The sequence below is a fragment of the Megalops cyprinoides genome, chromosome 1 (assembly GCF_013368585.1).
Source record: "Megalops cyprinoides isolate fMegCyp1 chromosome 1, fMegCyp1.pri, whole genome shotgun sequence".
Taxonomy (NCBI): domain Eukaryota; kingdom Metazoa; phylum Chordata; class Actinopteri; order Elopiformes; family Megalopidae; genus Megalops; species Megalops cyprinoides.
In genome coordinates this window covers 54320125-54344787 of record NC_050583.1, presented here as the reverse complement: position 1 = coordinate 54344787, position 24663 = coordinate 54320125, and the positions used below count along the sequence as shown (strand labels likewise).

General features: G+C 51.3%; 1 protein-coding gene across 6 annotated transcripts in view; it reads left to right on the top strand.

Annotated features, from left to right (window-relative positions):
- The window catches only part of LOC118772585 (serine-rich coiled-coil domain-containing protein 2-like), a 72711-nt gene extending 48318 nt beyond the window's left edge, over positions 1–24393 (top strand). For 2 of the 6 annotated variants that reach the window (XM_036521063.1, XM_036521053.1), the window contains 4 exons: positions 1609–1695; positions 3191–3277; positions 6908–7021; positions 19132–24393. In XM_036521063.1, coding sequence (XP_036376956.1) covers positions 1609–1695; positions 3191–3277; positions 6908–7021; positions 19132–19770 — 927 coding nt within the window. In that variant the 3' untranslated portion in view covers positions 19771–24393. Of the gene's footprint in view, positions 1–1608; positions 1696–3190; positions 3278–6907; positions 7022–13354; positions 13440–15883; positions 16207–19131 lie in introns of those variants that run through there. The other 4 variants (XM_036521090.1, XM_036521098.1, XM_036521081.1 and 1 more) reach the window with 4 other exon arrangements.
- Positions 24394–24663: the final 270 nt, after the last annotated feature.

Sequence of the window (24663 nt, the reverse complement as noted above, 5' to 3'; positions counted from 1 at the left end):
AGAGTAGGTGGTGATGCAGATGTGCGAATAAAGTTTCATATGAAGTCACAGGCCTCCTTTCTCCTGTGACCCCCCTCCCTCCCCAAACTTTACCACACCACATCTTCCCACTCCTCAGTTTTAAAATGGATTGGACGTAGGCAGCCATGAACATGTTCAGTACAGCTGGAAGATAATTATTAAAATATTAACGTTTTTCCGCTGTGGACAGTATTGTATCATACAGTAGACCATAATTAGAAGGGATTATGGTTATACTTAAGGACTTACAGGAAACAGCAAACAGCTGCTTGTGCATTTCAGACCTGTGGCAGACCCTCGGCAGAGTCCTTAAACACGACGTGCGTCTCCTCGGTCGGAAAAATAAAAAAGTGCAGAGTCTGTTTTTTTTTTTTGTTGTTCTTATTAAGTGCGGTGTTGCTCAGTCCTGGGCCGGAATGCCATCCATCATGGTAACCCTGGCTGAAAAGAAATGGATTGCAGCTCCGCGGCCGTGGCCTAACTGAAGGGGGATGTGTGGTGACGGGAACGGACAGGACTTCTTGATCAATGGGAATAATTTCACAGCCCTGTTCCTTTTGCCGCCAGTCACCGCATGCCTCCCCCCCCCCCCCCCCCCCCCCCCGTCCCCGTCCCCTTGAATGTGGTGATCGCCCCCTTCCTAAATTGCCATGCTGTGCGTTGTTTACGTAAATTGCACATAATGTCCCCCCGGCTGGCCGCCTTTCGGCGCGCATGACAGGGACGCATCGCGGTGTTGCGGTTGATGATGGTGACATTAAGGCTCTCAAAGGGACTAATGACACCAGGCAGTCGGAGCGGTGGGTAGGATGCGGTGACAATGAATGTCCGTCTGTGTTTGTGTGTCTCTGTGTGTCTGTGTGTGTTTGTGTGTTTGTGCTTGTCTCTATATGTGTCCAGTAAGTGAGTGTGTATGTGTGTGTGTATGTGTGTGTGTGAGTGTGTGTGTAAGTGCCTGAGAGTGCATGCATGCTTGTCAGAGAGTGACTGACTGTAATTGTGTGCATCTTCTGTGTTTTAAAAGGGTGTCACTTGATGTGATTGGTCATGTTTTTTGCCCGTCTCGACACCCCGTCCCGAGTAGAGATGGGCCCGGGGCCTTCCTCCCGCCAGCGGTAATGCCTGCGGCCCCCTCTCGGACTGCTGCCTCCGCATCCCCGGGCGCTGATGTCAAGCGCTGCGGCGCAGACGCATCCCTTTATTATGGATGTCAGGGCTTAATTAGTAAACAGTGACTGTGCTTTTTTTTGTATGTTATAATTATAAGAGCTGCTTACTGCTACAAACCCCCCAGACCATTAATGTCAATTTGTTTAACTGCAGTGTTGTGCTGTAAATGAAGGGCTGAAAATGGATTTGTTTTTATCGTTATTTACTCGGCTGCGTGCTGATGACGGGGGAAGGGGGGAGAGAGAAGAGGGATGTGCTGTACTTTCAAACCAGCAGGGTACAGAAAAACATTAAGATATGTGGAAGATATATGTTCTCCCTCTGAAAGAGGAGGCGGCATACAGGGTTGGGGTTCGGAGGAACTGGTGAGGTTTTCAGGCGGGATCTGATCTGATCTGTCTCCTGGTTTCCTTGTAGATGGAGGATGGAGGTACGATCCAGGATGCTCTGGAATTGGGAGTCTTGAGTCCGGAACCCAGGGAAGACCCCAGCGCTGCCCTGCAGGTGAGCCCCCAATGGAATGCTGTGGTCCAGCTGGTCATGGCTGAAAACACTGGCTCTGCCCTGTGTGTGTGTGTCTGTGTGTATACACCCCTGCATTTGAATGAGAATAAGGGCAGTTTTCTTTTAACTTCCTTTAGGGCAAACAGGAAGCTCTTTCCTCCCCTCTCGGTACACAGCACAATGAATCTGCTGTAAACTCAAGCCAATCTGTTGCCCCGCTGAGACCTCTGCTAGTCCCAGCCTGGCACTGGGATCCCCGCTGACCTCTGTCACACTGCCTGCGCGTGGTCACGCAGTGCGTAACTGATCCTGATTGGCTGCGGCCGGAGGAGAGGCAGTTGTCATGGCACCTCGCTCTGCGGAGTTATTGCACATGAAGTCTGTCCATACTGAGCTTAGCGTTGGGAGAGTCAGGCTGCTCTAATCCCAGATGGGGTGAAGCTGCCGTGTGTGATGAACGGCTCACTGATCTGACCCAGTGGCAGTGTTTTCGCTGTGAAGAGTAGAGCCTTTTGTTTAGCTGATTTATTCAGAAGAGCAAGTGATTAACGGCATATGGTTATGGGATTCACTCATGCTCCCTTCTCAAGATGTGACAACCAAAGGAAGGGCCCTCCCACGCACTTGCGGGGCAGTGGGGTTTGTGTACTTGCGCGTGTGTGTGTGTGTGTGTGTTTGTGCCAGAGATACACTCACTATGGACGTTCTGATACCTTCTCCCCTAAGATAATCAACTGACTGTTTCTGGTACAACCTGTGTATGACTACGTCGGGATAGAGGGGCGCTAACGATGCGCCCCCGGCACCCAGAGTGACTGGAGTTAAGCATTCCTCCGCACGCTCTGACAGGAGAGCCGTGCACCGAGAGAGAGAGCAGAGGCCAGGATGAATTTTTAACAGGAAGCCCTCACCCCCTCCGACTTACAGGCAGCGTTGCGCCTCGGCGGGGGCCCGAGATTAGAGCGGGAGGAGCCGTGTAATGAAGCGCCCGCCGCGCCGACGGGCAGGGTCCCTCGCTGGGTTGGAGCGAATCAGAATTCCACCCGCATCGCCGCCCCAGCCCTCCCCCACACCACCCCTGCCCCACGGGCAGAGCACGCCGCGTTCGGCTCGGCTTTATTAAAACTGCATGGGCAGGCCTGCCGGAACGGCTCAGACGTGCTGCCCTTCACTTGTCTGCACATCTCAGTTTGGGTTCTGCGGTGCAGGTACCTCCTGCTCCTAGGCCGTGCTGCGGCAAAGAAACACAGGTCCGGTTAATGACCCCCCGCTCCCCCCCTCCTCCAAGCATGCTCTCTCCGTCCCTTCCTTGGTCTCATCCTCCTCCTCCCTCTCCAGTTGTCGGTAAATTTCTCCTCATCCCCACGTCCTCGCCGTGTGACTGTCAGTAGCTGAAAAGGATTGTGGGAGATTGGACGACAAGGATGGGGGGTGGGGAGGGACCTGTTGAGGGCCCTGTGATCTCCGCCAGTGATGAGCGCTGTTTGTCTCGCAGGTGGAGGAGCTGTTGAAGGAGGTGCAGGAGCTGAGGCAGGAGCTGAGGGATAAAGAGAAGACCATCAGTCATCTGACCCAGCAGCTGGTGAGTGCCCTCAGGTGTCTGGGTGACAGGGGCAGAGCTGGGGATGAAGGCAGTCCTCACAGCCCCGGTTTTCAAGGGGTTCTTGGTCGGACGTCCTCTTCTTTGAAACAGGCTTCTGCTACCTTCAGGGGCCGTTTCTAGGGCCAAAGCAAAGGAAGGTGCCACAGAAAAGTGTTCTGTACACAAATCTCACCAGATAAATTATTACCAGTCTTGACAGTTGGCTCATATCAAAATATTAGGTAGTTTTTTCCTAGCCTTCAAATATACTGACTTAGTTGCTCGTTAGCAATATGCTGTTTGATAGTAATTAAATGTATAGTTGGAAGATGGCTATTAAAAGGTCATCTGGAAAGATGGGAACCTATTCTTTATGGCTAAGCTGCTGGCATCCCAAGTCTGTCACCCCTTCTATTTCCTTGAATTTGGTTATATTAGCTTTCTGGGAAATTCCTTCACCCCTTGTTCTAGCTAGCTAACAAACTGGTTAACACAAATGCCTAGGCGGGCAGGCTAACTAGCTAACTGACAAGCTGTCCCTTCTGCTGACAAGCTATACCTTCTGCTGAAGTAAACAGCTGAAGTTATTAGCTGGTTGGCTCTGCAGGTTAAAGTGAAAATCGAATTTTAGTTGAGCTGAGTTTTGCACATACCTGTTGTTGTCAGCACCTTGCCAATATTTTTCTTTCACCCCTTCATCCAGTGAGGGCGAAGGGCTTCTCATCAGACAGCAGAGCTGTTGTTGTATCCATGGTTACCAGATAGTAGGTCCCAATTTGCTGTCAATGCTGTTGAAATCGTAAGTGACACATGACCTGATAGAAAGCAGTTATGAGGGGATTATTTATCTTGTGTACATGACATCAGATCCATCAAGCTCACCATGACACAGTTGGACAGGTCATAGGACTACTTAAAGAGGTGGTTCTTTAGCAATCCACTTTTTGCCACGTTTCACGAGCACAGCAGTTTGCCTCTGGCTTCAGGAAACAAAATTGAAAAGAGGCTCAAGCCCTCTCATTGGGGACTTACACCTCACTCCCCAGAAGCCCCCCATCAGCTCATTCTGTCCCCAGGACATGTCAGCGTCCTGCCCCCTCTCTTTATTTCCTTTGCCAGGAGACGCCGCACACTTTGCGATGGAGTCCGCGTAGCAGTGATTAGCGAATGGCGTCCTTCCGTCTGGCGCGTGCTGGCTCCTCCCCCCTGCTGTGTTGCCGCGGAATCTGAGGCCCGGTTCGGAGGGGCACGGGGGCACCACTGGGGCCCGTTCAGCGCGCTCCCCCCAGCTATCCCTACAAGGTGGATTGGGAGTTGAGCTGTCATTATCAAACCTCTTAACAGTTGGCTGTCTTATACTGGGACTCGGCTTGTACTATGCGAAATATCCCCCCGGCCGTTCGCCATGCCTCTGGCCCAACCCCCCCATCTCTCTGATCCCTCCTCCCTGACCAACAGAGGAAAATGGAATGAGCACGCTAAAATGAAAAATGGCTTATCTAAGACAAAAAAACAAATCAGGCCAACTTAAATTTAGTATTGATTTTAACTTCCCACTTTAGCGCTTTTATTTAATCAGCCAGCATGTTGTAAATTGTTCAATTTGTTTGCTTATTGGTTTTTTTTCACCTGGTCCTTTAAAACATAAATGAGTTTGAATTATAAGGCTATTTCGATTACACCACATACATACTGTATATATATATGTAAAATATATAAATATATGTAATAAATAATATGTAGTTTATATGATATATATATATATTTAACCAGCCAAAATGTCACGGATTATGTAGTAGGCTTAAATATAACACATGTTAAGTATAACATTTGATAGAGGATTATGCTTCGGTGCGGAGTACAAGCACTAATGAAGTAAAACAATTCAGTTGTCTTCCATTTTGTATGGTGGGTAGCACTCAGACAGTGCAGTTTATTCACTGTTGTTGTAAGGGTGTTTTCTTCTCTGAACATCACTCTTGTTTTCTCCATGTACTGTAATTCTTTAGACATGGTGGTTTTGTAGCGCCGGCTCAATTTTGGTGGCGTGGCTCTTGAAAGCGTCATGGCCCAGCTCAGCATCTGAGTGTCTGTTTGCTTTTATTTTTTTCTTCCATCCACCAGTGTGACTTTAGGTGTGCTTGTTTATTTGTGTTTTATTGTAAAAAAAAACAAGTGGACACCACACTTTCAAAATGTACAAATGTACATGGCACACCAGCCCTGAACCAAATTACCAATGTTATATCAATACTAACCTGACATCCTTTAGGATTGGAGGAATGTGCATTTTCTAGCAAATCTCTACATTAACCATGTCAAGGTTGTGATGAAAAGTTTGTATATGTATAATTAGTACACTAACATTTACTATATGAACTGGTAACATACATCATTAAACATCTATTGCCTCGATATACAGCCTAACCTAAGAATAGATTTCTTTGCATTTTAACTCTTGTTCTCAGCTTTTTATTTGTATCGCCAGTGTCTGAATGACCATTTTTGTAGACTGAATGGAAAAACCGCAGGGTAATATATGTGAACTTGGAGGAATTTAAAATAAACACGAGAACCATATACGCGTTTGCTGTAGGCGTTCTCATCACCCACAGCTCACGGTCACGGTATCTTTCTTCCCCTCCTGAAGGGAGAGTGTTTTGTGGAGATGCGTGTCTCTCTCTCTCTCTCCGGAATGGGCTCTGGGATTCGTGGGAGAGGTGGTCTGTTGTTCTGTGTACTGTGCGAGCCCTTGGTATATTTATGGTGTCAAAGGAGGCTTTCATTCAGCGTCCTTACCGCTCTCTCCATATGGCCGGTGGGAGATGGTGGTGCATCATGGGAAATCTCTGAGGGCTGCGCTCATCTGAAGCGCAAGGGACTCCTGCCTCTCCCAGAGCAGACTGTAGGCTTTTCTCTCTGCCCACTTTAAGCTCGCGACGGCGTGAGTTGGAGCTGCCCAGGTTGGTGGGCTGTGAGTGTGTTCATCATCGCTGGTTCTGTGCCTTCTCCGGTAGGATGTGCTGGAAGTTGGGACCGGCAGTTAAAGGTGCACGCACAGAGTGTGTCATTAGCCCGGTGTATGTGTGTAGTGGGGGTGGCCCAGTCGGAGAGCCTGCGCGGTGACCGTATGGACCGCGGCTGATTGCGTCCCTCTGTCTGTGGCCTTGTTACGCTTTAACAGACCCTTTCATCTTTACAGTATACTGCGGCCTCTTGAAATAATAACACATCAATGTCTCCCGGCAGCCCTAATTGGGAGGCTAATAGTTGGGGTGATTTCTCCTGTGCTGTCCCTGTGAAACCACGATCCCTTCCCCCTGCTGGAAGCACAGCTCAACAGTACAATTTGAGGAATGAGCACGTACACACACACACACACACACACACACACACACACACACACACACACACACACACACACAACCACCTCCATATGTTGCCTTTCTCCAGCATGTAATTAATTCTTTCCCTGCTACAAAAGTATATACTACTGAATAATGCCATACTGCCAAACCCACCCCGGTAATACACAGACAGTTTTCACATGCACACTCACTCACGCTCTTCCAGAGTCGTCCTGTTTCTCTGGCGCGCACAGACCCACAGCGTCTGCTTCTCTCTCCGCAGGCCATTCCCACACCACCCCCCACCTGCCAGTGCCAGCACAGGAGGCCGGAGGCCCGAGGGGAGAGGCGCAGCCACCACGACAAGGCCACCCAGACGCCCTGGCGAGGACACGCGGTGAGTTCCACTTCCCGTCTCTCCAGCCGCCCTCCAGAAGCGCAGCGCTGTGCCTGAGCCGGCGGGTCCTGAACCCCCGTCGCATGGCTGACAGAGCATGGCGTCGGAGCAAAGCAGTGTGGGCGGCATGCGCCAGGCGGGATGGGTCCCGTGTGCCACTGCCGCCTGCCAAGCTGGCTGCTAACGGGCACCTAAACCGCCACCCCTCCCAGAACCCCCTGCTACGCTCCCCCCCCCCCCCCCCCCCCCCCCCCCCCCCCCCAGGGGCGCTCAGCTGGTGTGGGTGCCCGCAGATCAAACCCCATGCAGGCTGCAGGCACCCCGCGGGCACTATCAACCACAGAAATAGGACTGAATGACAAACGAGGATAAATCCGTGTGGACGAGTCGCCTTTGTTCAGGGATCACGGATAGAGCAGGCGTTGAGAGTTGTGACAAGCTCTCCGCCGGCAATAACAGGGAAAATTGACTTGCCATGCCTTCTCTCCCCCGGCCTCCGCCGTGATGGACCGAGGTGCTCAGCGAGGAAACCGCCGCCTGATTAGATTTTAAAAAGAGGCCTCCGCTTGATGTATGTCCCACGAGAGGGCCGGCATTAATTCCTTGCATTGGGAAAAGTTCATGGGCCGTTCCAGGAAAACGGCGCACCGCCCGCACCAAATCAAGAGGGCGACTGTGACCCTTAATCGTTAACAGGGTTGAGCGGGGTGAGCACCTCTTACTTATTTTTGTGTTGTTACACGGTTGTTTTTATTTACCTCTTAATTTTATTGGGCCTTGGTGCGATACTGGGTTTTTGGGGCATTGGTGATTCTTGCTCCAGGGCTAAGATTTGCAGCCTCGTTTGCTGCACACCTGAGCGGGACGATAAAGTTCTCTGGGATTGTGTGGGGGGGGTTTCCGGGATGCAAGCACGCCGGGGAGCAGCAGATAAGGCCTCGCTTGTAATAGCGCACTACAGCCCCGAGGCCCCCGCGGCCGGGCGCAACATCCCTCTAATTGAATTTCTCGCCGCCCAGACACGCGGGGCTCCCGGTGGCGCACACACAAGATAAGTCAGGTGAAGTGAAATTAAAGCGCTTCTCTCTCGCTCTTTTTCCCTTTTCTTTCCTTTTCCTTTCTCCCTCCCCCCCCCCATCCCCGACTTTGTGAACAGACGCCAAAAACGTGGCGCGTGATAGCTTTGACATTTCATTTTGCCGAGCCGCGCGCGATTGCTCCGAAAGGTTAGGGCGGAAACAGTAATATCATTTCGCGTCTGTCTTAGATAAGGGAAGAAAGCGGGCCAAGCAGTAAACAAACAGGGGAAAGGTATGACAGCTGCGGGAAGATCGCCGCCCCGCTCGCCGCCATTCTGTCTGTCACTGCGCCTGAGCGAACCCGCTATCCCCCCGCCTCCGCGGGTGGAGCACCTCTAGATCACCTCCAGTGCTCTCTGATCTCCGCCTGCTGCTGCTTAGCTGACTCACGCCACGTTTCATCCGGAACAGACCGCGGTTGCGCTCCTGGAGACTGGTGATCAAGGGGATGGGGGAGAGAGTGCATCTTGAAACATCAGTGGCGTCGTCACCATGTGCATTGCGTGGCGGGGTGTGTGAGTGCTAACTTGACAGTATGGCTAGGCCAATCTCCTAACCACTGTTCAAGAAAAGGGATGCAGTGCGTAAAACCCTCTTTGATTTCATATGATTATCAGAGTATTGACTGAAGGTGAGCCAAAGAGCCCTCCTGGTCACGCAATGTTAAAGGGCATCTCTGGCTGTTACCAGTAAAATCAGCAGCCATTTACTTTGTGCTGTAATGTGTGTGTCTGTTGACATACAAATCTCTGAACATTATGGAATTTTCTAGAAGTTTTTGCAAATGAACCACAGGCGGTGTACCTAGAATTGAGCACACCAAGCCACCACAAGTGATTTTATAAATAACTTATACATCCAGCAAATCCCTTTGTTGAGTTTTATTTTCTCATGGAGGCACTCTTCTGCCCCCTTCTCAGGCTTAGGAATCGCCAAGTGTACACACATTTAGCTCGTCTGACCTGCGACACCCCCTGTAGCCACGCATGAGCGCTGAGGCGTTACGAATGTGGTCCCTCGGCATACCCGTACGCTGCCAGCGGCTGTTTTTATACGCTGCGGCTCAGGGTGCACAACAGGAGGGCCTGACTCCCCAGTGATATCACATGATGAAGTCATAGGTGCCCGATGAGTTGCTAGAGGGCGCTGTTGAGCAGTGTGGCACTGGCGGATGAAACCCACCCCCCAGCCCTGCCAGAACAGAGCCACTATATGCACCACCGCTGCGGCAACACTTATCTAGTGTTATTCATTTCTGAACAGAGGCCGTAGCGGAGCTCATGTGACAAACAGCACTCCAGTTCGGGCCAGTAAATTGTGCAGTATGCAGCTACCCCTTTTGCAGAGGCAGACCGCCGTTTCTCATCATATCTCTCGAAAACCACATTAACACTGAGGGGAATTCACCATCACAGGCGAAGCGGTATCATTTTCCATGGAAATTGGCGGCATCATGCAGACCTACTTGAATCCTCGGCAAGCCCCCCCTCGGGACGTGTCGTGCGCCTACATATCACGGATGCTGAAGCGCTGTTGCTTTGATCTAAGAATGATGACACCTCACATGGCATGCATTACATACGTTGTGATTATGCTGAGCACTTCCAGTTTAACAATACTGAAATGAGGTTATTTCTGCACTTTGTAATGAAATGTGTTGTAATCCCCCCTTCAAAGAAATAGTCTGAAATAGTTGTGTGAAACTTGAAGACGACCTCACAAGCAGAGGTCTGTAATTGAGCATCACAGCGAGGGACCACTCATAGGCCTGGCTCAGAGATGTCCAGAGGTGCTCTGGTGAGGATTGGCTGGTGAACAAAGTTGTATCTCACAGGATGACCTTTGACTTTATGGCAGCCCTGCCACAACACCGACTCAGCATGCCGCCTTTGGTCTAATTACAGAGCTAACAGTGAGAAGGGGCTATATTATTTCCCTATGTTAAAATATCTTAATTACTGAAAATGTCGGGGTAGAAGTCACAGTGTGGCCAGGACTGTGTGAAAAGCAAACATAATGAGAACATGGCTGGTAATTGGGGGGATGGTGATAGTGACAGTGAAACACTCCAAGACAAATTAGTCACAGCGATAAAGATTGTATTAATAGGAATTGAACCGAGTGACAATGGTGCCCCTATGTAGATTTGCACAAACAGGCTGTGGGTGAGTAGATGCGGAGGTACCGGAGACAAGCCTGATCGAGGTGCCTGTCATTGTCACACTGAGTGTGACAGGGAGGACGAGCTGTAGAGGGACTCTCTTTTCATTTCAGTTCTTCCCCCCTGCAAATGAAGCCGTGGCAGGTTGCTGTGAGGAGGGGAAGGAAGTGTTATTGCGGTGCCGGGGGAGGTGGATTTCGGGAGGGTTTGGAGGGGGGGGTTATCAGAATCACTCCGCTCCCCTGAATGGGCCGCGATGGGCCGCCACTCCGCAGCCAGGGGTACAGGAAATAGGCCGGTGTCTCCGGGGAGCCCCGGGGGCCCTGGCTCTCCTGCTCCGGAGCGGATCCGCTCAATTTAAGGTGCTGACAAAAACACCCCGAGAGGAGATTACCTGCGACTGTCACCGGCGTCCCACGCTTCGCCCATGATGCTCTAATCTTGGAGGCCCCCCGCTCAGGACTCTTTCTCGCCACCGCCCAATTATCAGTGGCAAGTGCTGGCGCTCGCAAACACTCACAAACAAGCCCGTTTTCCAATAACGCTGCCAGTGGGGGAGAGGGAGTCTGGGTGGCGAGGTGGGGGGGCGTGAGAGGGAGGGCTCAACATGAAGCCAGCGGGTGGGGAAAGTGGGGCCGCCCGCTGGACGATACTGAAATTCATCTCCTCATGGGAGACGCCTGAGCGGCACCTGTTCCAGCCCTGTAGGGGGCGCTCCGCCCGTGTCTGTGAAATCGGTGAGCAAAGCCTGTGCGTTTATCTCCCCCGCAGGCTCCGAGCGACGTGTTGGAAAGGCCTTCTCTGAGAGGGCGGCCGTTTGCCTTCTGTTGTTGCTCTCACACACTTTGTGCACAGACCAAATGAAGGAGACAGACAGAGCTTCCTTTCATTCTTGCGTTAAGTGTGCAGATTACATTTCCACTGGGCTGAGCGTGCTTGCCTGTATGTACTTGTCTTAGTGCAGGGGTCGGCAACCCAAATGACAGGAAGATACTTTTTTCTCACACACATAAGAAAGGGAGAAAAGAAGCCGAAACACAAGTTTTTTTTTTTTTTTTTCTTATGACAGAAAATGCAAAAATTGTGATATCTCCCTGTCAGCCTTGCTCCCATGTCGCAGAGAGATGCATGCTGCATTTCAGTCGCTCAAAATCAACAGGTCAACAAGTTGCAGAAGACAAATTGAACGCCAGTTAACGTTGAACAAAATTGCCAACGTTACTGATGTTTTTGGTTATGCAACACATGTACTTGTTAACTACCTAAAATGATTATTTTAGTAGGAGCAATTTGGTAAGTTAACCAAAACGTGAGTTAGCTTGCAAGATGTATCAGTCGTAACGCAGCTGCAAGTTAACTAATCACACCGGCTTGCTGGCAGACTAGGTAGCATATATGGTCTTAGCTGACGTGATAGACTCATATGCAACTTATATACTAAGTTCCAGACCCACCCACATAACTCAGGAGAAAATTAAGTTTTGGAAGCCATTACATGTAGTCATACAACATTATCAACAAACGTAGTGAGTTTGCTAAGCTAACGTTAACTGCTGTGAATCGTTTTGCTACCACGATTCAGTGTTGGTGATCTACACAACTTGCTAGCAAGCACAATCACAATTCTGTGTTTCTGTAAGTGGATATACGGAACTTTTTATTGAGGTTTAACGGCAACAGGTGCTCCAGAGCAGCTAGGAAGATGACATCAAGGACGGCCAGGGAGTGGAAGCACAGGAATTTTGGTTAGTTTAGGGATCTGTGGAAACACTGGAAATTAGCCTTGTCAAACCCCAAAAAATGATATAGTTACATTATTGGTTATATGAATGCTAAAAGATCCGTTTTCCATTTCACCTTGCTACAGATAAACGAATTTGTCAGCTCTGCTTTTTCTCATATAGTTCAGAATTCTTGTCATCCTCAGTTGCTACCTAGTTAAATTATATTTTAAACTAAAATAAACGAAATGAAATATGGTCAAGATATGCATGCGGTATAGTGGCCGACGCAGTTTTCTGCAAAGTATCAAACATTTTGTAGTGCTAACATTTGTGGTGAACAAAGCATTATAAAACGTGAAAGTACCAGTGCGTTTCTAAATATTGACACTTACTATCCGACATTGTGTTGTTTATGATTACAACAGGAATTGATGAGCTTGGGCCACACCCCTTATAAACAGCATATGGACGGTACCTTATGCAATTTAACCTGTAGGATGGAAAAGATGGTGCGTTCCTGGCGACAAATCTAAATTAAAATCTCACGTAATTAAACGAGGGATGTGTAGCCAACTTCGATTATTTTTCTATTATTGTTGTTCTGTTAATTCAGCTGTTCAAATGTGAATTAAGAGGTTATTTTGAAAGTCTGATAATAGGCCAATTGTGTAGGAGTGCTAGTTGCTCATTTTTATAGATCGCCTCAGAGCTGCAGGGGAGTCGCATGTGGCTTCAGAAACGCAGGCTGCCGACCCCTGTCTTAATGGGAGCATTTGCTTGTATTTTAGCATACATTCGCTAACACCGTACACCCTGCTTTAAGGACTGCGCTGGGTGTGGCTGCTCTGGGTGTAACAGGTTCCATCCCTTCTCTCTGTGTGCTTATTTCAAAGTGTGTGTGTGTGTGTGTGTGTGTGTGTTTCATGGCTGTAGTAATAAGTGTGTGTGTGTGTGTGTGTGTGTATTGTTTCATGGCTGTGGTAACCTGTGCGTGTGTGCGTGTCTGTGTGTGTGTGTGTATTGTTTCATGGCTGTAGTAATAAGTGTGTGTGTGTGTGTTTGTTTCATGACTGTAGTAGTCCATGCGTGCGTGCGTGTGTGTGTGTATTGTTTCATGGCTGTGGTAACCTGTGCGTGCGTGCGTGTGTGTGTGTGTGTGTGTGTGTGTATTGTTTCATGGCTGTGGTAACCTGTGCGTGTGTGTGTGTGTGTGTGTGTGTCTCTGTGTGGATGCTGCGGGCTGGCTCTGGACAGGGTCTGCTCTCTCTAACTCAGGGGCTGAGTGGGGGGGAGGGGGGCGTGGCTGCGGGTGCTCCGTGCTCAGGTGTGTGTCACGCCCCTCCCTTTCCTTTGTGTTCTCTCTGCACAGGGTGTGTCGCCTGCTCCTTCCTTCTCTCCCTGCCAGCGCTCGTACCCAGGGACCCCCAGGGCAAGCGCGCCCCATCACAGACAGAGTGAGTCGCTAACACAACCCCCTGCCCCCCACCATCCCCCAGCACCAGCACGCCGGCCCTTCTCACACCCCCCCCCCCCCCCACGTTCCCCTCCTCTGCTCCCCTCTTCGCTCCCAGCCTGCCCCGTTCCCACCCCCTCCATTGCTGTTCTCAGTCTCATCACGCCAGTTTGGGGAACAGCCTGCAGGTGGGATGCATCCAAAGTCAACATTCTTTTTGTGAATCCGAACATGGTTTTTCGAGTCCTCCTGCTCCTGCCACGCTGCATTTTGATCATTCGAAAAAAGAAAATATTGGTTCCGGGATAACATGTGCTGTACTGGGGATAGCTGTGTAATCTGGATACAGAATCTTGCTTCTTAAACTAGCCTTTTCATAAAGTCGTAAAGTGGTGCTTGTCTGATAGCGGTAATTACCGTGTTGTGCATTTCGATGGTTTTTGAATGGCCAACTGCGAGTCTCTGCAGCCTCTCCCGTCTGAGCCACTGCCGATAGGCTTGGGTTGTTCCTGCTCCACTGCCCACACCTCCCGAATTCTGCTGTGCCTGCCATAACGCCCCTCCACCTCTGTTATGCCCCCCATGGTGTGGGACCTCTGCAGGTCCGGAGGGGCAAGGAACCAGAGAGGCACTCAGTCGGCCAACGCGACTGCGTTTGGTCGCGCATGAATTATGCCCCAGCTGGGTAGCACAATGCTAGAGATTTCACACAGCCTCTAGCTAGCACACTGCATGTGTATACCTGGGTGTGTATGTGTGTATAACAGAACTTCCCTCCAAGCAACTGACTCCCAATGGCCTGCCATCCTAACGCCCAGTGACCTGCTATCCTAGATGCTGGTGAGGATGGTCCCTTATAAGCAAAGGGAGAAAAACATTCAGTGGAAAATGCTACTGTGTTCCAAAGGCACCCTTAAAAAAGCAGCGGTGATTACCCAGTGATTTTATAAAGAGCAATTTGCACCACTCTTGAGCAAAATACAATGTGTTCGGCAGTTCAGTCTGCAATATCAGCCATAGAACAGTGCCATTCCTCACAGCGGCTCCATTCCTCACCGCTGTAAGCAGGGCTGCTGCCTTTCCCCCTTCCCTGTGCGTCATACACGCTGCTGTTCGTCTTGGACCGTCTGTAATTGAAAGTGAATGACTTGCTACTGGGCAGCTCTGTTTCTCTGGCCAGGCAGCCAGCGGTAGACGAAATCACATATTCTTTTTGATTTGCTTTTCCTCTGTTGCGAATTCACGTCGGTCCATTCTTGGAAACCATCTTTTTTTAGTCTTCTCTCACGCGTTATTTTTTTTGTCTTCTCATGTCGTGTCAGAGCAGCGGCGGTAAAATTATACCCGTCAGGAGCAATGTTTGAGTTTCTGAATTTGAGCACCTTATGTAAGATCTCATAGCATCACACATTAAAAGCAAGTGAGCGTTAGGTGCGTTCAAACCCTCCGAACCCCCGCGTGAATAATTAGCACTAGTAATGCCATGAAAAGGAGCCGGGGGACACGGAGTGAGCCTGTGATTCGTCTCTCCCGTCTTTTGATCCCCCTCCGCGGTCTCGCTGCCTGCCATGCCGGCGCAGCAGGGGGCGCTCTCCCATTCTCCAGGGCGGAACCTGGGGTGTGCTCGCCTTTCAAGCTTTGCCGCTTTCCTTGTTGTCTGCCGGCGGCGCGTTGTCACGCTTGGCAAATCCGGGCCGCCGGGCCCTGATCCCACTGATCTTACACAGAAGCCTGTTTGAGGATGATGATAACAAGAGACCATGACCTGAGAACATTTCAATTTCAGCATGCAGCGTGACTTCTTTTTGCAACTGTGACTTTTTAAACATTTTTGGATTGCAGCGCATTGTGATGTGCGCTATTGCTTTTTCTTAATGTTAACTCTGTTTGCGATGCACAACATCAACATGCCTGAAGAGGGCGACGTTGTGTACGATGGACAGCGATCTTCTGTGCTGTTTCAGGGTGAACAGGAGGGGGAGTGGGGTGGGGGTGGGGAGAGAATTCTTTAGAAGTCCCCTGTAACTGCTTTCAGATGATCTGATATGATGTTGGCTTTTGTGTACATGCCTTCTAATCCAGCTGGGAAGCTTTGCACTTGTGTTTATGTTTCGAATGCCTGCACACTGCATAGAAGACCAAGAATGCAGCCCTTAAACAACAGTGTGTGTACTGCTTGGCCGTGTGTGTGTGTCTGTGTATGTGTGAGAGCATGCTTTTGTCCTGGATAAATTGTTCCCAGAACTCCCCTCCTCTTAATACCCTCCTTATGTGTGTGCGTGTGTGTACACAAGTGTGAGTGTGTGAGTGTGTGTGTGTGCGCGCGCGTGCGCGTGTGTGTACGCACGCTACTCTTACTGCCTTCCTGCCCTCTGTGCGCGTGTGTGATCACATTCTCCTTCTCGTCTCTCTCCCCGTTGCCTCTCCCATAATGCCTTGGTCAAGGAGTGGAGCAGCTAGTTCATTACTTCAGTGATAAAGCGTGGTACAGTACCGTTTCAGATTTATACAACCCCCCCTCCACATGCATGCTGTGCCACCCTTGCTGCTCTTGTGATGGTGCTTACACGTGCGCTACATGAGCATGCATTCATCCCCTCTCTTCCTCCTCCTCCTCCTCCTCTTTCTCTCCTCTCCAGCCTATCTTCTCCTGCTGCAGCCCACCTCCTCATTCCCCTCCAGAGCTGCCCATGTGCTGCGCTATCTCAACCCCTCCTCCCTGCTTCTTCCCATGTATCTCTGCTGCTAGCTCTCCCTCTCTCCCTCTCTCCCTCTCTCCCTCTCTCTCTCCCTCTCTCCCTCTCTCTCCCTGTCTCTCTCTCCCTCTCTCTCTCTCTCCCTCTCCCTTTCTCTCTCTCTCCCTCTCTCTCTCTCTCTCTCTCTCTCTCTCTGCTCATGGAGTGCAGTGCATACGTTTGCTCCCTCAGAGTGTCCATCAGTGTCTCCCTCTCTCGTGCTCGGGCGTCAGTGCTCTGCTGGTTAGTGCTGCACTGAGACTCGAGTGGCTTCCATCCCCCACAGAACCCCGTCGTTAGGATGGAGAGAAATGTGCGTCGGCATCAAATGCGCTCCCGCTGCTGTGCACCATATGCGCCGCCAGAGGTTATGAGAGGAAATGGCACTGCCATCGCTGTTCAGGCAAACTGCGTCAGGTTGCCTTTTCCATCTACCGATACAAATCCCATTACGCTGATTGTGTTATGACACTGAAGGTACTCGCACGGTGCCCTTAAACTTCAGCAGCTAAAGTAGCACTTATGGCTAACAGTCTTTAGAACTTTCCAGAAACATGTAATCAGCACTATTGCTGGGAATAAAAAAACTTTTAATTTCTCTTGTGCATTTGCCAGTATCTTTGAAAATCTAGCTCCATGCTGTAATGAAATCAATTAGCGTGGAAGAAAATGGCCGTCTCGAGTGGGTTCGGTGGCCCTATTCCCACTCAAAAAAGAGTTTTCAGATGACTGCCGCACTCTCCCAGGGCCCCCGCAATGTGATTTCAGCTGGAGACACGAACACAGTCCTCACATGCCTTAGTACTGCCGGCTTCTCTCCTCATCGGTATCGTCCTCTGAGTTTTATGCTTCCCTGTCTTTGCCTTGGGTTTGTGGGGAGTCCACATATTAATGATGTTCAGCGTTTCCTTCCGTCTCTCCTGCATCCACCCCTGACTGAGAAAACATTTTTTATCCCCTCCATTCGATATTGTTTTTGTATCTTCATTATTACTTTGAATATTCTTAAACATGCCAATGTTTGTTCTGTGTGCTTGTGGACGTCCAGTTGTACCTGTTATTATTATTCAGATGTGTTTTGGGGTCATTGTAAATAGAGTATAACGGGCAGCGGTTTTTGGGAGTCAGCAGTTGGAGGGGAGGTGGTGCGTTGAATTTGGAAGGGGGCGTGAGTGTGTGGGCGCAGCGTCTGGCCCGTGGGGACATGGCGCTCCGCGGATGGGCGGCGGGTGGTGGGGGGGTGTGGGTAGGGAGGAGCTCTTGCGCCGTGCAAGGTGACTTCCTCCTTGAGACCGCGGCTGGATTTTACAAGGCTTCGCTCTCTGGTCGGCGCAGCAAAGCGCCGTGTCACCTTTTGTCAGCTGGCGCTTCCTAATCCCCGCGAGTCGCCTTGAATTATTCATGAGGTCCCTGCCAAAGGCCAGCGCTCCGCCTCCGCTCCCCTCCCCTCCTTTCCCCTCCCTTCCCCTGTACTTTCAAAAGTACCCAGAAGGACCTGGAGTTGCGGAAGAGGAGCGGGGCCAGTCCCGGCCCACTGCTTGGCTGCTGGCTCCTCCCAGCCATCCCTCCCTTCCACGCCCTCTCTCCTCAGTGCCGACTCTCTAGCAGGAAGGAGAGGCCAAGGCCGCGGGCAAAAGCGGCAGGAAGCGATCGGCCCGAACGATGAAGAAGGCTTCATTGAGCCAAGCTACCTCTGGGCCTGCTCTGCACGGGGGGAACGGAGCGCTGCAGTACAAAGTGGCCACCAGTAGGTGGTGCTGTGGACCAGTAAATCCTGCCCAGTGCCGGCTCACTGTAGTAATCAGACTGGACTGCGGTCTGTTTTTGCCGTGACATTAAGCTCCGAAGCTGATCGCACCGTGGATGTTTATGTACATAGATTTGTGTGTCGCGGATGAGGGCATTAAATGGCCGACATGCTACGGCCACGCTTTAATTTCCGAGGCACAAAGATCCGGTCTAATCCAGTCTAAGTCTGCCAGGGTTGACATGCAGGGCTCTCTACCTTGCAGCTCTAATTCCTGTCGTACACATACCAAACAGAGTCAGAGCAGGCACCGTGGATGTGCTCAGTCTGGAACTGATAAAATTCCTGTCCATTGCATTCGAATGTGTTTTCCTGAAAAAAATCCAATTTTTCTTCTAAATCATGAAACCTGGTTTTCCCACGTACTGACTTCCCCTTCCAAAGCAGAGTCCTCATTGGCAGGGATGTGTTTGGGAGTCGTTGGGATGTCTGCCCTCAGACCCTCGGCAGGAAAACGGCGCGGTGCAGCGGGGTGAGTGCGTGACGCGCCTCTCCCTCCACATCCCTGCGCTCAATCAGCGGCCAGACTGCACAGTGAACTTCAAAGACGGCCCCCTCACAATGGCCGAGCCGGCCGTCTTCTGCCGGTCCGGCGTGCCTGGAGGCCCTCAAAGAAAATGAGGAATTATCTGACAGAATTATTCTCTTTGAGCCGCCCCGGGCTTTGTGCGTGTGACTGACAGGTTGGGGTGGGGGGTGTGTGTGTGGAGGGTGGGGTGGGGGGGGGTCGGGAAGGGGGGGGTGGCCGGGAAGGGGGGGGTGGCCGGGGTGGAGGTGGTGGAGTGCTCTGTTTTTCACCTAACAAGCAGCGTTAAATGTTAATTACCCTGAGGACCCCACTGTAGGGTTTAACCTTTCCGGAGCCGAAGACACGCTGCTTTGTGGACGCACGGGGACGGCTCGTTAGGGCCCTTCTGCCGGCGCTGTCACTCCGCGGCTCACTCCTGGGCCTCTCATATGATGAGAGCCTTCGGCATGGCGACATGCTACTCTGCCAGCCCTATCTGAGCCCTCATCAGAGCTCTTAATTGGCTCTTATCATTATGCTTGTTATTACTGTCAGTAGTAGTAGTGGTGCTGGCAACAGTAAGGAGTTGGTTGTAGTTGCAGTGTTTTGAAACTTGTTTTCCGTGTCCCTCTTTCCTCTGTAGCCTCAGGTACTACAGCCTCCCAGCCCCTGGCCCAGCGAATGCCTCACCCAGGGAAGACTAGCAAGAACAGCCCCCACCGCGGACCCCAGTGAGCGCGCCCGCGCCCGCGCCCCCACCGGGGGCGAGCGTCCCCGCCCCGTCTCCTGCCCGGACGCCTCCGTCAGCCTGCTCCTCCGCTCGCACCTCAGGCTCGGAGAGGGCGAGGAGGGCGTCCGTCACCCTGGGGCCCAGCCCAGGCCCCCCACGACTGCCCCTCCTCCGGACAGAGACCACGCCCAGGGCCGGCCCCGCATCCTGCAGTCCCTCCGCCTCCACAAGAAGGTGTCCGTCCCCACCCTGCCCCAAGAGGGCGCCGGCCCCCTCGCTGCGGGTGGATTTCCCGGAGAGAGGGCCGTGGAAGGCAGGGCCAACCCCATGCCGGGCTCCGCCGCGCTGCTGAAGAAGAGGCAGTTGCCGCCTCCGTCCCGGGGACTGCCCAGCTTCAGCTCGGCGTCCCAGGCCTCGGGCTTGGCCCGGGCCCCGACCCTGCTCGCCCCGCCTCGAACCCTGGGCCTCAGAGAACCGGAGAACGGTTTACCCAAAGCCGGAGGTCTTATCCCTCCCAATCACTCACGTCTCCCCAAACCAAAGATCCACTGACTCTCCTTACAGGCACGCAACGCGCCCCAAAAATCCTAGGTGACCCAGCGTACTCCCAGCTCCCCCAGAGCAATTTGGCTGCTTTTGGCTGCTTGCAGGGGGAACGAAACGTGTTCCTACACCTCTTATTTAGACTTTAATCTATTGCTTAACTGAGTAGAAAATCGGATTCTTAGAATAACACGCATTCAATGCCACCAGTAAAATTGGCTGCATAAATCTGTAAACAAGACATATCTTTTGAAAAGGAGACAGCGCCCGGTGCCGAGCACTGTATATGGTTGTGTCTTCCCTTGAAGGATGAACATAACTCAATGCAGAATACACAAACAGTGCATTACTGCCCAATCTAGCTGTCACTGTGGAAAGCAAGTGCGATTTTGTCCTGAGCGGGAGAAAGGAGTAAGGAAATATTATTTGTCTTAGTCGCGTATGCAATTAATGCTATGCCTGAAAGCGCCTGCCTGTCTCCGTGAATGTTTACTGTGAAGTGTTTTTCACGGGGGGGTCATTAAGGAAGCCCCCGGATCCGTGGGGTTGGAAGAGTTTTGAGAGCCAGCCTATTTGTCTGTGTCAGACGCCCCAAAAGCAGCGCCTGTCCCGCAAGAGGAGGCGGGGGGGGCTGCCCTTGGGCCGTGGTCTGACGACAGGCGTGGGCGGTCGCAATCCGTAAACCCCGAGGGCGCTTTACAAACTCCATGCTGTTGTCAGGGGGGGTTCAGAGCTTCTTTTCGGGCCAAGCTGCGGGCGTTGAGATGACCCCCGGGGCATGCCCTAGTCAGCCATAACTCCGCCACGATTGCTTTTGCGCCGGAACGCATTCATTTCACATACGTGTTCCGGGCGAAACCGCGGGGACGGGCTTTCTGCGAGCTTAGCGCGGCCGTGTTGCGGGGAGGAGGGGCCGATCAAGATAACATTGTAAAAGCGTGTTGTAAGCCTTGGAGGAATTAAACCTCTTAATGCGCTCCCAAAGGTGGTCTTATAAAGAGCTTTTCTGAAAGTGCGGAAACTTGTCTAATTCGGTACACTCGGATACATTTCCCCAAGCAGAAGCTGTGTGATGTGAAATGCAGTTTCTCTCTCTCTCTTTCTCTCTCTTTTTGTGTCTGTGAGATCTCTGCCGCAGCTCGTGAGTTCAGGGATCTGGCTCTCTTGAGAATCCGTGCATGTGCAATGCTACTGCAGGGGTCAAGCAATTTCTAACATCTGCGCGTTTTCTTTTTTCTTTATTTTTCATTGTGCCTCTCTCTAGTGCGTTCTTCTGTGGACCACCGGCGTGTCAGCGTGTGGCCCGAGTGCTCCGGCGGTGGCGGCTCGCCAGGCGGCCGTGACTCACCTCTCCCCGAGGAGGCCTGTGCGCTGTCGGCCTTCTCCCCCCGAGAGGCGGGCGAGCTCTCCTGCTTTTCAAGAGCCTTGGCCTTTGCACCGCGGCCGCCCATGTGTAGGTCCTCTCCGAGATGAGAGAGCGAGAGAGAGAGAGAAAGAGAGAGAGAGGAAGCGGCAGGAGCCTTAAATAGTCATGCTTTAAAAAAACTCCCCTCTTACCCAACACTGAGCCTCACCGCCACGTGGCTGACCCCACCCCCTAACCCCCCCCCCACTTATTGTTTCCAGAGAGGTGGTGGGGAGGCGGTGGAGCGTGGAAGCAGCTGGAACGTCACAGGATTACCCATGCGCTCATTGTCTTCCCCCCCGGCAGCGTGAACACAAGCATATTTTGTAATCACTTCCTTTCGCCGCCTTCCTTTTCCCTTAATCCAGCTGCATTGTCCCCGGCATCATGGGGCAGAGCGCGAGGCCAGCGAACCCCGTTTGGTGTGCTGCCGGGGGCGGTGCTTTTTATGACGCCGTTGCCACAGACTCAGCTTTTTTAACTGCGGGGCGGGGCCGCGCGTCTCTGGTTTTTCCGAGTCGCTAGACGCTGACCCCAGACCTGTGCCTGCGCGCACGTGTGCCTGCATTGCGAGACTGGAGGTACTCCACGCTTCTCAGACTGCACTGGTTTAAGGGAAGGGGCACTCCAAAGCAGGCACTGACGAGCGCATTTAGAGGGCAGTTGTTCAAGGTATTTGATTGCCAGCTTCCTGTCAGAGACTTACGAGGGCAGATGGTTTTTGGTGACGATTCTATTAAAGCTTTTTTTCTATGCAATGTAAAGGTATGCAAAGGGACCGGCGGGTGAGGGTGATGAAGGCAGGCCGTTATGGTTTTAAACATCCCCTGCCCTCTTCTGCAGGGATGATGACACCACAGTTAGCCTCAAGGTAACTGCCATTCCCTGCCACAGCTCCTGACTGAGGCTGCACATCCACCCCCCGGTCCATGCCCTCTCGAGCGGGCTCATAACAAATGCAGCGCAGCGCCCCTGCGATTGGAGGGATAATCAGGGCCTCACTCCGCTCTGCTAGGCCTGATTGCCTCCCGCCCCCCCTTAGCAGGTGCTGCGGTCTTAAAAGGCTGCCGAGTGCAATTAGTGGTGGACCGCTGTTTTACAGCGATGGTAAAAACCCCCCCCAACTGCTACTCATGGTTATATGCGTACACTTCCTTTAAAAGCCTCCCTGACTACGCGGGGGCCCGTGGCTGAGGGCTGAGTCCGAGCTCTGTGGCGTTTCCTCATCTGTCTGCGCCACTCGAGCAGGAAACGGTGCGGGTCGTCTCCGCCTCCACCTCCGGCTCCGTCTCCCGTGAGACCCGCAGTTATCATCGACAGTGATTAGCGACGGGGGGGGGCAGGACGGAGCTCGTTAGCTTCCCCCCGACGCCCGCTGATGAGATGGAGACCCCCGCCACGCGATAATCCCTGCAACCGGGTTTAACAACACTTCTGCTCTAAAGTGCTTCCTTCCCGCCACAGCCCTACTGTTCCTTCCCGTTACCTTCCCCGTACCGCATTTACTCCCTTTCTAAATGCCGGGTTCCCTGCTGCGGTGTGAAGGTGCTAGCCTGTCAAAGTACGCCGATGCATCGCGGGGATATTGTCCTCCTTATTTAAGTCTTAATTAAGTCTTAATGAATTAAGCCATTAATTAGATCTCTAATGCAGAGTGCTGAACAGAGGGCTCTGGATCTGCAGTCTTGCTCTGACTGTATTGAATCTTGATAATTTTTCAGGAGGGATGTCCCTTAGAACCCCCCCCCACCAAAAAAAGAAGAATAAAAACAATAGAGGAATAAATAATAAATAAGAAGAAAACATGCTCCTGACTTTGAGAGGATCAGGATTTATTTATACGGTTTTGTGAGGCTTTAGATCTGTTAAGCAGCATGCTGAGTTTCGAATGAAGAACATGCGCTTGGAGGACTGAAGCCCAGAGCAGCGAAGTTATACGATGCTCTCCGAAAAGTTGCAGGCACTGCACCATACGTCTGAGCCCTCATACGCCACAAATGTCTGCATTGTGGGTGTGTCTGTGGGTATGTGTGTGGGTGTGTGTGCATGCGTCTATGTCTGTATGTATGTGTCTGTGCCTGTGTATGAAGATGCTGCTGGCCTCCGTGACTGGGCCTCTCGCCTAAGAGAAGAATCCCAGTCAGAGGTTCGCCATTAATTTCCTCGGTGGTTATTTAAAAGAGCTTGAGCTTGAAATGGTGAACGGTCCAATTTAGAAAATAACAGCTAAAGCAGCGGGAGATGTTTGCTCCTCATTATCATGTGCCGCCTTGATGCTCATTGTCTCATTAGAGCCTTATTTACACTTCCCCTTGCTCTTCCACGGTGTAGTGTGATGTGGGAGGCAGGCCCCTCCCCTCGACCTGTCAATCACTTCGCCACTGTCCACACCCTGCTTGGTCAGGTGTGCCTCTGAAGTAAGAGGTGGGAACACTGTAAGTTTGTTGTCAGCCTTAGGAGAAGAGATGGGGTGGTACACAGCCGTTACGAACTTTATAATGTACACAAGAAACGCACAGAATGCTTGCACAAACTGGGAGAGGGAGAGGATTTTGGGAGGCCCAGGTGAAGATGGTGCACAAGGAGAGTTCTGGGGTGCGTCCTGTGGGTCTGGACAGTTCCGTCCTGCACAGGTCGGACATGGGCCTGGCCCGCGGCGTGTTTCTGTACCACTCTGGCTGTGCCTAAGCTTTGTGAATGCATCCAGTCTGTCAGTATTGTATGGGCCCCAGGACTGATGTGCTCTGTAAGTGCCACACTTGCACTAATCTGAGCTGCGTAAATGCTCATTTTGAGGGCAGGAGAGTCCAAATGTGCAGGAAACTCTCTGACAGCTTACAAAGACCATGATGTGTTAGGGGATTGTATTGCTGAGTTAAACAGAAACACATTGTCCCACCTGATCATTTCAAAGCCACAGCCTTGTCCTGCTGCGTTCTCCTGTACATCCCTGTTAATTTATGTTTTGTGCAATACTGGAAGAAACCCATTGTCTATATAATTATAAATGTATATTGTCAACACTATATATGTAATAATTGTCACTAAGTTGTAAACTTGTACAAAAAAAAAAAAACATCTCAGAAATGCACTTTAACTGATGTTATTGGGAGCTGGAGTGAAAAGAAACGGCGTTGGATTCTGGTTTTTGTTTTTATCCGGTCTTCTTCCCCCCCCTGTATGTTTGGTTCATGTTGAGACGATGTGTTGGAGAGACTAAATAAAGACTGCACCAAAGTGCTGCGTCAGCCTCCTTCTTTTGCATTCAGTCGACACTTGAGTGGTGTGTTGGGAAGCAGAGTAACATAGTGGTAAAGAGCAGCAAATATCCAGCTGTATATACAGTACCACACAAAAGTTTGGACACACATGATTAAGACAATGGGAAACATGAAGTCTGGATCTGGATCAAAAGACATGCTTAAATGCTTCTAATTTGTGTCTTAGGCATCAAAATTACTATTTATGTCTATGTATGAATTTCTTTCCAAAAACAT